Here is a 13,135-nt window from a genome sequence, read left to right on the forward strand (position 1 = left end):
TCCAATGTGATGACACCCACCGATGTGACTGACACAACTAGCATTGCCCCCTTTCCCGAACCCATGAACGAAGAATCCATAGTGTATGCTAAAAAGTGAAGAGCACCAGCGCCAAGCAATTTCGCTGGTGCTGCAAAGAAGGCGGTCATGGGCGGCACCATTTCCGGTGCACATGTGTCCGAGTGTCCCTCTGACATTCCCTCACTAACTGAGTACATGAATACCGTTGTCAGTGACACCAGCGAGTCTCATTATGTAAATGAGCCGAAAAATATTATTTGTACCTCGCACCTGGAAGTTTCCGAGTGCGAAACCTCCAGTGAAAGTATTACCATTTCCAAGCTGGGAAATGTTTTTCCACTTGTCCCCCCTTTAAATACCGAGCAGACTAAGGATTCAATAAACGTTCCCACTGTACAAACGGGGCCGGTAAATCTGAGTTTGCTGGGATCTCAAACCCAAGCTCCGACCCCAGATACAAATATCCACCAAAGTGTTAACGAGTGCTCTCGGGAACACCTTGGGAAACTTGTGAAGGTGCCTCCAGACAAGACCGCGGGGGCAGCGGGTAATACCCCAGATGCTGACGCCATGTTATCTGACGTGTCTGAGTCCGAAGATGACATTGAGGCAACCGCGCTGTCACAAGCGATGACAGGTTACTCGCAGGTATCCCCTCAACTCATCCTTACCTTCCTTAACGAAACGTATCGTCACCGCAACATTGTCATTAAAGACTATTTCCCTGACTTGGCTGCATTCATTTGCACCACAAAGTCAATAATCAAAGCGCGTGAGGATTTTGACCTGACGAAATCTCAATTCCACAGGTTAAGAAAGTTTGTTACCCGAGCAGGTACGGAGTGTTCCCAAGCACAGGGCGATTTCATTACCACGGAATGAAAAACATTTCCTTTGCGACCTTAAACATGAATGGTGGGGGTGCAAGTCACCTCCGTCAGGCCCAAGTCAAAAACTTGTTTGACCGTAAAAAGGCAAATGTTCTTTTACTACAAGAGACCCACATCACACCTAACATGGAACATGACTGGTGCCAAACTTTCAAAGGGCAATGCTATTTTAGCAATCTGTCAGCCTCATCTGCTGGGGTTGGGTTTTTTCTAAAGCCAGGTCTCGCTTTTGAGTCTTGTCATTTTCAGGAAGTCATAAAAGGCCGGCTTATTTCCCTTCAGCTTGCACATCAAAACTTCCGCTGTACCATTTTCAATGTGTACGCACCTAGTGAGAGCAGGGACCGAAAGGCCTTCTTCACCTCCATGGTAAACCACCTGAAATCAGTTGATCTCGACAAATGTGTGTGCATTGGTGGTGACTTTAATTGCACCTTTGACCCTTCGAAGGATAGAAACTCTGCAGAACCCCACCCGTCCCATGCGGACCTATCCCGTTTCTTTAAGACGGCCGGTCTACTGGATGTTTGGTGATTGCATCACCCCCAACATAGTCCAGTTTACCTGGTGTCGATGTGCCAATGGCCGGGTGTCTTCGGCAAGACTCGACCGCTGGTACATTAATGTTCCCTTTAGGAACGTCGCGGCCTCTTCAGGTTGTTTTCCGTCATTGTTTTCCGTCATTGTTTTCAGACCACCATATGGTAACCTTAGATCTTTCTTTTCCTCGACCCACATGCAGAAATAGTTACTGGAAGTTTAACGTTAAACTTTTAGAAGATAGTTTATTTACAGACTCCTTTCGTGATTTCTGGGCTGAAATGAGTACTAAAAAATCTTCTTTCTCCTCAATTAGTCTCTGGTGGGATAACCTAAAGGCCCAAATTCGAGTATTTTGTCAACAATTTAATTCGCACTGTACCAATGTAAAACATATCACGATGGCTTGCTTGGAAGCAGACATCTTAAGGTTAGAGAGCAAGTTGGTCAATGAGAGCAACCCAGTGAACTATCGGTTGCTACTCGAGAAGAAGGCCCAATTAAGGGATTTGATCCATGAAAAAGCAGTGGGCACACTAGTTAGGCTAAGAATACAGAATATAAAGGTTTCAGATACCCCAACTAAGGCTTTCTTTCACCTAGAAACTGTAGAGAAACCAGCACGACTTATATCTTCGGTTTTGGACCCAGGGGGGAACATCCTAACAAATCCGAGTGATATAAGATTAAATGTAATCGATTTCTTTTCTGAACTTTTCAAGGCCAAAACAGTTTCTCACGAAATGATGAATGTTTTGACCTCTCATCTTCCTTCCGTGGCTGAGGCCCAACGTCTGGAACTGGATGCTCCAATTACCCTTCCAGAGCTAACCGGTGCACTTGCTGAGGTGGAGTCGGGAAAAGCCCCTGGCATCGATGGCCTACCGGCCGAATTTCTTTCGGCATTCTGGGACATTTTGGGCCCAGAGCTGCTCAATGTTCTGGATGCATCTCTTTTATCCAGAGAATTACCGCTCAGTTTTAGAAGAGCAGTACTCTGCCTGCTACCCAAGACTGGCGATCTCCGACACCTGTCAAACTGGCGTCCGATCTCTTTGTTGTGCACGGATTACAAACTGTTTTCCAAGGTCCTTGCGAACCGGTTGAAGACAGTTATTGGGGACCTGTTGTCACCTGATCAAAGTTGCGGCATCCCTGGCAGATCCATCTATGACAACATATTCCTAGTCAGAGATTTGTTAACTGGTAAATGTGTCAAAGAGGATTTTGGATTGGTGTTTCTTGACCTTGCAAAGGCCTTTGATAGCATTGATCATGAGTTTTTGTGTCATGTGTTACAAGCTTGTGGGCTCGGCACTAATTTTAGAGCCTACATAGCTTTGTTATATGCAAACATCTCCAGCTTGATCAAAGTTAACAACGAATTTTGCCCACCCATAAAGGTTCAGAGAGGGGTAAGGCAAGGTTGTCCACTTTCAGGTCTATTATTTGCCCTCGCCTTGGAGCCCCTCTTAATCGCCCTCAGAAAGGATATCCCTGGACTTGTCCTTTCTCCAGGACACCCACCTTTGACCCTGTCAGCTTATGCCGACGACCTATGTGTCATTATAAAAAGAAAATGCGACAGTGACGCCATGGCAAAGTGTTTGTCGGACTTCAACCTTGCCTCATCATTAAGGTGTAATTGGGGGAAAAGCAAGGCTCTGTGGATCCCCTTTCCAAAAAATGACTTACCTATGCCACCGTTATTACCACCACCTCCCCTTCCTGCAGAGCTAGTGTGGGCAAACGATGGCATCAAGTATTTGGGCGTCTTCCTCGGTCCTCCTCAGTATGCCCAGAACAATTGGGACAGGATCATTGACCAGGTAGATGGGCGTTTGAGCCGATGGAAAAGAGCTCTACCCCACCTTTCCTATAAGGGTCGCACGCTAGTTCTCAACAACCTCGTCACTACCCTTTTGTGGCACCGGTTCATCTGCCTGCAACCACCGGAGGTTTTGCTCCAAGCTATCCAGAGGAAACTGGTGGATTTTTTTGGGGGAGGCTACCACTGGCTTCGACCCAGCGCCATATGTTGTCCCTCGGCCGCGGGTGGTCATGGCCTAGTCGATGTGAAATGCCGCCTGTTGGCCTCCGGCTCCGCTCCATCCAACGCTTGCTTTATGCAGAACACCTACCAGGAAAGCCCTTAGCCTGCTCCATTCTTCAACGAGCTGGGAGGCTCGGATACGGACAGGAACTTTTCCTGACCAACCTTCAACACGTCGATACATCTCTGCTCCCAGTCTTTTATCAGAGCCTCTTGAATGCCTGGCAGGGCGTTTCGATAAGTCGCCAAACAGACTCGTATGGCACTAACATGTATGCACACGAGCCTTTATTTTTCAACCCACTTTTCCCCGATATCCCGAGGAGTCGCGACTTCTGCCAGCATTTTATAGTGGCCAACATTCTGAAAGTGTGTCATCTCCGGCACGACTCTGGACAGGGATGGAAGCCTGCGAACGAGCTGGCGGACCTAACAGGTGTTCGGTCCAGGAGGCAAATCGGGAACATACTAAGAGCGGTGATCCGAAGGGGCCACCAGCTTGGCCTACATTGGACGCAGGACGCAGAGGTTGAGCCCACAGTCCCAAAATTAGGTGTCGCTTTTACCCCAAACGAGCTGCCCCCCATGAGCGCAGGGTCACCCCCCTTCCATGCTATGACCAGCAAGAGTATTTATAGGTCTTGTGTGAAACTTCTTCTTGGGGACCCACCTCTAGCTGGGGTTACCCGGTGGAAAGGACTCTTGCCTCCCGGTCCCCCCTCTGAGCCTTTATGGGATACAGTGTATGCTGGACTTATTTCTAAAAGAACAGGTGACTTTCAGTGGCGTTTGGCCCACTGGATTGTTCCCTCCAATGCTGTCATTCGTTTTTTTTCCCCATTTCCGGCTGTTGCCCCTTTTGTCCGGTGAGGGAAGATTTGTTTCATGCTTTCATTAATTGTGAAAGACTTTCTCCTTTGTTTCATTGGTTAAATTGTATTTCCCATAGATTGCGGGTTACCTTTTCTTTGAAAGCTTACATCTTTGGCTTTCCTCCCAAAAAGGGAACCACATCTATTGTATTTGGGTATACCTACCGCTAAACTGGCCGTATACCTGTCGCGGAAGGCGAAGCTGGGCGGCAGACCCATGCAGGAATGCAGTATTATGGTGTTTTTTAGTTCGTTGGTGTCAGCAAGGCTCAAGCTTGAATTTGGCTGTGTCCAAACTGCAAACGACCTTGCAAATTTTGTTGCGACCTGGTGTGTTGGAGGGATTTGTGAGGTCCAAGATAACAAATTGTTAATTTCTGTATAATACAGTGCGGGTGTTTCTTATACACTGTTCCATGCTTCTCCTTGCCGGCGTTTTTCTCCCCCTGGTCTTGACCTACTCTTTCTTTCTTAAGTCCCTCCTCAGGGTTGCAGATGCAATTGTAAATTAGTACATATAAAATTATGCCTAGTTTAGAAATTATGCCTAGATTTTCTCCTCGTGTTTTTTTTGGTATTTGCACCTTTTCTGTCGCTTAATTTGCAGTGCACCGATTGTTTTTTCCTTCCGGGATTGCTATGATTTTACTGATTTTCCTGGACGAATTGCTTTTGGTGGTACTCTTGTTTTATACTTTTATAATAAAAAGAGTTTAAAAGTCAAAGTCTCTAACTCTCTCTCTCTAACTCTCTCTCTCTAACTCTCTCTCTCTAACTCTCTCTCTCTAACTCTCTCTCTCTAACTCTCTCTCTCTAACTCTCTCTCTCTAACTCTCTCTCTCTCTAACTCTCTCTCTCTCTAACTCTCTCTCTCTAATTCTCTCTCTCTAACTCTCTCTCTCTCTAACTCTCTCTCTCTAACTCTCTCTCTCTAACTCTCTCTCTCTAACTCTCTCTCTCTAACTCTCTCTCTCTAACTCTCTCTCTCTAACTCTCTCTCTCTAACTCTCTCTCTCTAACTCTCTCTCTCTCTCTAACTCTCTCTCTAACTCTCTCTCTAACTCTCTCTCTAACTCTCTCTCTAACTCTCTCTCTCTCCTTCCTGTATGACCTGCACACACCCCTGCTCCTCCATGATGCACAAATTGTTACAGTAGTCCCTTCTGGGATACTCTCCCAAAATCCAGGCTGTACCTCCAAACTGTTGCTGCAACTTATTTTCTTCAGGTGTTGCAGATCATCTCAAATTGCTGGGACCCCAACCCTGACAAACGGCTTGATTTCAGCAAGCTCAGCGCCATCCTTCGCAAGACTTTGCAGTGAGTGTTTAAGTGCACAGCCCACAAATGTCGGATCTGTATATTGTTCCAGCGACTTTCAATGTTGGTATTCCTTCACCTGACACTTGTGACTTGCATATTGGCCATAGTTTTCAGATGGGAAAACATTTAACACCTGAAGCTGTGACTGAATTTTTCAAGAAAAACCTAATTGTAATCCTGTGATCATCATTCCTCAGCACTTTGTGCTGATTTCAAACTTCAAAGTGACTAGAAACTATTCCGCACAATATATGATGTGATGATCGAATAGCAATGAAACTCCACGAATCAGGCAACCTTTCTTGACATCAATCAGCTGAGCATACAGTCGTGGCCAAAAATATTGGCACCCTTGCACCTTTTTCAAATAACTCAATTTTCTCTAAAAATAAGTTGAAATTGACAAAAGTATTTTGTCTTCATAATTCTTTATTTCACCGTTAATATTACAGAACCTTTGTTTTTGATTCAGAACTTAATATATCCTTTTAAATCCAAAAATAAAAAGAAATATCAGTGACAAAATTATTGACACAGTCGACTTAATATTTGGTCGCGCAGCCTCTGGACAAAATAACTGCAGTCAAGCGCTTCCTATAGCCATGAATGAGCTTCCGACACCTCTCTATTGGCAGTTTGGCCCACTCTTCTTGTGAAAGCTCCTTGGTTACCCGTCTATGAGGAAGTCGAGAGAAGCTGTTAAAGCCATAACGATGTCAGTCAATCAATCAATCGGATTTGAAGGGTGCCTTCTCCCAACTGCTCTTTTCAGATCTCCCCATAGATGTTCAATGGGATTTTGATCTGGACTCATTGCTGGCCATTTAAGAACAGTCCAGCGTTTTGTCCTGAACCATTCCTGGGTGCTTTTTGAAGTGTGTTTGGGGTCATTGTCCTGCTGCAAGACCCATGACCTTTGACGGAGTCCCAGCTTTCTGACACTGGGTTGAACACTGTGCTCCAAAATGCCTTGGTAATCTCTTGATTTCATGATGCCATGCGCACATTCAACACCATTGCCACAGGCAGCACAGCAATGTGTGTCTCTCTCAGCAGTGGGGTCCTCCTGGGTCTCCTACCATAGAACCCCCTTTCATTGAGTTGGCGACGGATGGTGTGAGTTGAAACTGTTGTACCTTGTGTCTAAAAGTCAGCTTGAATCTGTGTGGCAGTTGATCGAGGTGCTTTAACCACCTTTCGAACAATCCTTCGCTGCAATCTTGGATCAAGTTTTCTCTTGCAGCCATGTCCAGGGAGGTTTTCTACAGTGCCATGGGCCTTAAACTTCCTGATAACATTGCATACGGTGGACACAGGAACATCAAGGTCTCTGGAGATAGATGTGTAGCCTTGAGATTGTCCATGCTTGGCCACAATCTTGTGTCTGACCTCCTCAGACAATTCTCTGGTTTTCTTTCTTTTCTCCATGCTCATTGTGGTACACACAGTGACACAAAACAGCAGAACGATTCCTTTGCTTTTTTCAAACTGGTGGAATGAGTGATTTTTATATTGCAGGCATCTGCAACTCACCACAGGTGAGTTCAATTCCAAAGTAAAGGAGAATCACCTGCTTGAAATCTCATGATTTCTAACACCTTCCAAGATTTTACCATCTTCATAGGAAGCATGTAGACGCCAACATTGGGAAAAAAAAGAAACAACCAACTTTCCGATATTGCAAGTCTTGGAGCCGGGGAACAAAATGACAAAAAAAAATTGGAATTGTGATTATAGTAACTGAATTGGATCTGATTTCATGTGGAAAGTAGGCCGATGTTCCTTAATGCTCAAAGGTTTGTAATTGCGTTGTGCGTCCACATCGGTCACTGTTTTCTGTAGGATGTCCAAAATGTTCCCACAGAATGGATAGAATTGTAACCGTGCCCTTATGTGTTCCATCTCCAATTGCAGCCTCATCAACAAGGACGAGACGTACATGGACACCCTACTCCAGCGGCTGGAGCAGTATTCCCAAAACTTGGAACACCTCGTGGAGGAACGCATTGCTCTGTACAAACAGGAGCAGGACCGCGCGGACCGGCTAAACTACCAGCTGCTGCCAAAGTGAGGGCATCCATTATACCTACATAGCAGGTTGCACTATTACCTTTATCCTCACAAATGTGTACTTTCAGAACACCGCATACCTTCACAATTTGATACCTGAGATTGGATGATAGCCAATTCAAGATGATTTATCAAACTGCCTTTTCCAATGGGAGTAGTTGTTCGCCTATCCAAGATGAGGCTCAATTATGCAATCTATAATTTTTGATCTCTTGTCCATTTTGTTGGTCCGCTTTGCGGGGAAAAATGGCCTCTAAAGGTGGTTTTTTTGTTTTTTTTGTCCATTTTGTGTGGCAGAAGGATACTTTCAATGACTTCTCTGAACTCTGTTAATTTTGGTTGCCTGGGGAAACCAGGTCACTCTTCAAAACGGTCACTTCAGAGCAGCACCAGTAAGGGGAAAATGCATTCTGGGTATTGCCTGACTTTGCGAGGACTCCTTTTTTAGCCCGTTTACGAGGAAGTCGAGAGAAGCTGTTAAAGCCATAACGATGTCAGTCAATCAATCAATCAGTCCTTCATTAAGCCAATGGGCCTTTGACATTTGTTTTTGTTTTCCTACTCCATAAAGGTGGTTCAACGGATCATTTTGAAACTCGGCGTGATGATTTATGACGTCTGCGCACAAAAACTAATGGATTCCTTTTTGAATTTCCATGCAGGTGGTGAGGTAATTCGTGAATTAACTCAAAATGTAATCTATGTTTGTATGTCCATCACATATCGTGAGATTCCATCATCTATGTTTCCTCATTTAATTTTAAGCTCTTAATCCTCTAAATTTAACATCTTCTTTTCAATTCCCTTCCTTTTAGAGGTAGTTAATCTTATGGTATATCCCACTAGAATAGTCCTTCTTGTTAACACCATACGGCATAAAACTAAAAAATAACTTGGGTTTTACATTAAAAAAGTCAATAGTTTTGTTTAAGTTTAAGGGGTAATGAATTTTGAAAAGAGTATGCCATTGTGTACTGATACCCTGTCCAATTTCCCAATTACTGTCGCAGCATTACAATGGGAAGGCAATGGCAACCTTGCGAATGTATTCCTCACCATGAGACTGCTTTGGCATTCAATGCTTGTCCTGCCAAGGATAATTGCACATCAGACAAAAATCAGAAATGCATTGTGGTTTAAAATGTCTAAGCTAATTGAATAAATGAACAAATAAAGATACCAATGTGCATTTTAGCCTCAGATAGCATATCAGCGGCATTGAGTGAAATGAAACGAGTTTCATAAAATCTGGCGATACACATTTGACCTTGTAAGGCGATAGGGATTGTCCCGTGATACGCTTGCACAACCATTGTTGGAACATGTTCTCCCCCACCTTCTTCCAATTTGCATTTGCATAAAGACAGTAGATTTATTTGCATTTTTTTAATTTCAGGACCGAATATCAAATTAATTTATGCCCATGACATTTGGCTTCAATTTATTTAACACAACTGACGCAAGACAAAAAAAGCATGGCTACTGATCTCTTCCAACATTGTATGGGAGTGAGACGAGAGGTGGGTGATGTTCACAAATAATCAGAGGTAATCTGAGATTGCAGACCCTCACCAGGATCTGTTTTCAGTGGTTTTTAAGGCTTTTGTGTTAAAAACAAATATGATGGCCGAACCACGTGACTGATGACATCATCATTATTATTTTTTTCTCCACCGATTTATCCCTAGATAATGAATGATCGTTTTAAGGCCATTTTCCCCGCTAGAGCAGGGGTTATCCTTGCGGGCCCCATGACAATCATGGTTCCCTGTTTGAGGCAATGTTTTTATGGCCGGATGCCCTTCCTGGCGCCAACCCTTAGTCGCCTCTTACGATGCGCAGGGATACGGTGTACCTATTCTAAACCGGGGTACACACCAGGATCATTCATCCCAGCAAGCTGGTACTCAATTTGCCGACCTCGGAAGGATGACAGGCTGAGTCAACCCCCCTGGTGTTAATTTAGCGATCGACCGGGATTCGAACCCAGGATCCGAGGATCCAAAGCCGGCACCCTAACCGCTAAGCCAACACCAGGTTATTTCTCCACCAATTTATCCCTAGATTATGCGCAAGAAATTTCATCTTGATCGGATGATGTTTTGTACTTGTCGAATTATGACTTCATAATGGAGGCACCTATGACATCATCATTAACAGATGTTATTCCACATGGAGAGCTCTTTACAATGAGCCATGTCTGAATTTTTTCTATGCAGCACTTTCGGAGATATAGAGGTGCAAATGTTTTTGGTTTTTCCAAGATGGCGGCGGAACCACGTGACCGATGACGTCATCATTTTGTTTTTCTCCACCAATTTATGCCTTGATGACGCTCAATAAATTTCATCTTGATCGGATGAAGTTTTGTACTTGTCGAGTTATGACGTCATAATGGAGGCACCTATTACATCATCATTAACATATTTTATTCCCCATGGAGAGTTCTGTACAAGGAGCCATGTCTCAATTTTTTATATTCAGTGCTTTCAGAGATATAGAGGTGCAAAGTTTTTCGGTTTTTCCAAGATGGCGGCCGAACCACGTGACCAATGACGTCATAATTATCATTTAAAAAATTCTACAGGTGGAGTTGCACCTATCGTGAAAATGTCCTGTTAATCGGACCAACGGTTGCAGAGAAAATCATATTTATTCTGTGTGGACAGACAAACAGACAAACAGACAAGCAACCAGACAAACAGACAGACAAACGGACTCAAATGCAATACCCTCTGCTCAGGCGAGGGTAAAAAAGCATGGCTACTGAACTCTTCCAACATTGTGTGGGGAGTGGGACAAGAGGTTGGTGATGTTCACAAATAAACTCTTCCGGCCAACACACCCAAAAGTTCTTCTATTGTATGCAGAGGAAGACTGCAGGTTCCGGTCGTATCATTCACTAAGAGTGCAGCTCTTCTCTTAAGAAGTTGAAACCATGAGCAACGACGCATTATGCATTCGCCAAGTAACACATTCTTTCGTATTCTCTCCAAACCGAGCTTTTCTGCTCACCTCCACTCCTTTGTCCCTCCTTTAGTCTAATCTACAGAATTGCCTGCCAGAATATGTCCTTTAATGTACTTCTTTTGAATTCTTCCATGTGGCGGTCTGTCACCATCTCGCATCCTCTTTCATTCTTGCAAACCCATTCCATTTGCTTGAAGCGCTCGCCACTTGTATAAAGTCCCCTATCTGCCAAAATAGCAAAACCAAATAATTAACTGACGGCAGCGCTCTCCCCTGAGATCTGCTCATAAATCCTGTATTGCCAAATACTTCACTTTTTGAGCCAAATATTTCATTCACGTAATATGTGGATTACAAGACCTCAGAAACGCATTTGAAACGAGCACCTCTTTTGCAGGGTACCACCAACTGCAATCATTTGCTTCGTTGGTGGCATGGACAAGGTCAAATATGGTGGTAGAAGCAATTTGCACTCCTTTGTAACCAAAACTAGCTACTTGCCCTTCACAAGCTGCAGCAGAGCGCTACACTGGCTGGGGGTCAAACGACGTGGTCGGAAATGTCACAGGACAGAACAAGCCACCACTGGTCGTGTTCATGTAACTGCAGCAATGGAGCCACTCGGTGTAACCTCTGATGCTTGTAAAATGGTTCACACCAGAAAGATGGTCAATTATTTCGCAGTTATGGATTGTTTGTCTCCCCTCTACTTATTTAAAGGCCCCAATTAATCCAAACCACTTCTGGCATCAGCCGGTGAAATTTTTTGGCAAATGTCTAACAAATCCACTGGTCAGGCCTCAAATTCAACTGAAAGTAATTTGCGAATAAATAAGGAATTTGATCAGAGTGCCGCCGATAACTCACCTATGCTTCATGAAAGACACCGTGGCGTCTTCAAAGTCCACCGACGACCATTGCTGACAAATTAGTGTAACAGGCCTAATGTCCTTTGGATGGATGGCACACACATTGATGCATCCCACTGCATGCATAACACTGAGTTGACAGTTTATAGCTGGCTCGAGATTCGAACCCAGGCTCGATAGCTCAGATATGAGTGCACATCCTATTAACCACACTCGGAGGGGTGTAATGGTTAGAGCATCCATTCTTTATTTTTTTGTTATCCTCTTTATCTTTTTGCTGATAATTCCAAATCTTCCGCTGCATATCTCAACCCTCAGATCGGCAGCCAGCAGCCTCTTCACTCTCTGCAGACCTGGACAATATCACAAACTGGTCAAACAAGTGGAACATGTCTTTAAATCCTGACAAATCTCACACAAATCTCTCTGTAAAGACCGTCTGGACAACCCTGCCATATACTTTCTCAACAATCTTCTCGAAGAAGTTCTGTCACTGAAGCTTTTGCGTCTCACCATCTGCCAAGATCTTTCCTGGGAAAACCACATTTCCAATCTGACCTCCAAAGCCAGTTGCCCACTGGGCATCCTCCATCGTGCGAAGTCCTTCCTTGGACTAACCCTAACAACTCACCACATACAAGGCTTTCATCCGCAGCTCAATGGAATACTGTTTTCCCCTCTGGGCCGGTGCTCCTGCCTCACACCGAGTTCGGCTTCACGCTGTTGAAACCAAAGCTTTCAGAATCATTGGTATCTCCTGTGATGAAGCTGATTCTGAGGGCCTTTCTCTCTCTCACCACAGGTAGGTTGGTGGTCTTTGTGTTCTACCAACTCTTCTCTGGTCTATCTCCCCCTGATTTGTCTGTGCTATGTCCAACAAGTATTCCTTCAGGATGCTCAAGATTTGCCAGCAACCCTCTTCTTGTGAAACTGCCAAAATCAAGACTCTCTGCTCAGCTTCACTCTATCTTATCTATCTCTTTTCTCCCGCCTCTGGAACAAACTCCCACCCTCTCTTCAATCCCTCTCTCCCTCCAGGTCCCCAAAACAGCTCTTCACAACCATCTCTTATTTCCCCCCCATCCAAAACCTTGATCTTTTCTCCCCCTGTTAAAACACCCCAAAGCTACCTCATTCAAATTCCCTGTTTTCTTTCCTGAAGGTCATTGTAGTGTCCATTGTGTTTATCCCTTGTAACCCGCCCCAGCCCTCCCTTCCACAGATCTCCCGATGTCCCAATTTTCTACTGTTGTTGTGCTTCCCTATCTCTCCCCCTCTTGTTTCCAATTCCCTTTATTATATGTTCTATGTGTTAGCTCTTATAAGAGCCTCGACTAAGTATACAAAAAAGAAATTCCCTCTGAGTCAGGAAGGTCAGTGGTTCAAACCTCGGCCGAGTCACAGTAATTAATTTTATCATGTTACGTGCTGCTTGCATTTATGTTCAGCATTTACAAAGGATAGAGCACGGACAGACAACCATATGTTGACAACTATTGCAACGGCTTAATGGGCTTAATGGCCCCCC

At 44.4% G+C, this 13,135-nt stretch overlaps 1 protein-coding gene across 2 annotated transcripts in view; it reads left to right on the forward strand.

Moving 5' to 3' along the window:
- Positions 1-13,135, forward strand: part of LOC137426970 (guanylyl cyclase C) — a 445,743-nt gene that overhangs the window by 363,119 nt on the left and 69,489 nt on the right. For both annotated transcript variants that reach the window (XR_013623586.1, XM_078778805.1), the window contains exons 22-23: positions 5,604-5,695; positions 7,613-7,765. Coding sequence is in view for 1 of the 2 variants with exons in the window: in XM_078778805.1 (XP_078634931.1) it covers positions 5,604-5,695; positions 7,613-7,765 (245 nt within the window). In the remaining variant the exon portion in view is untranslated. The remainder of the gene's footprint in view (positions 1-5,603; positions 5,696-7,612; positions 7,766-13,135) is intronic.

The sequence above is a fragment of the Myxine glutinosa genome, chromosome 5 (assembly GCF_964187855.1).
Source record: "Myxine glutinosa chromosome 5, kmMyxGlut1.1, whole genome shotgun sequence".
Lineage (NCBI taxonomy): Eukaryota > Metazoa > Chordata > Myxini > Myxiniformes > Myxinidae > Myxine > Myxine glutinosa.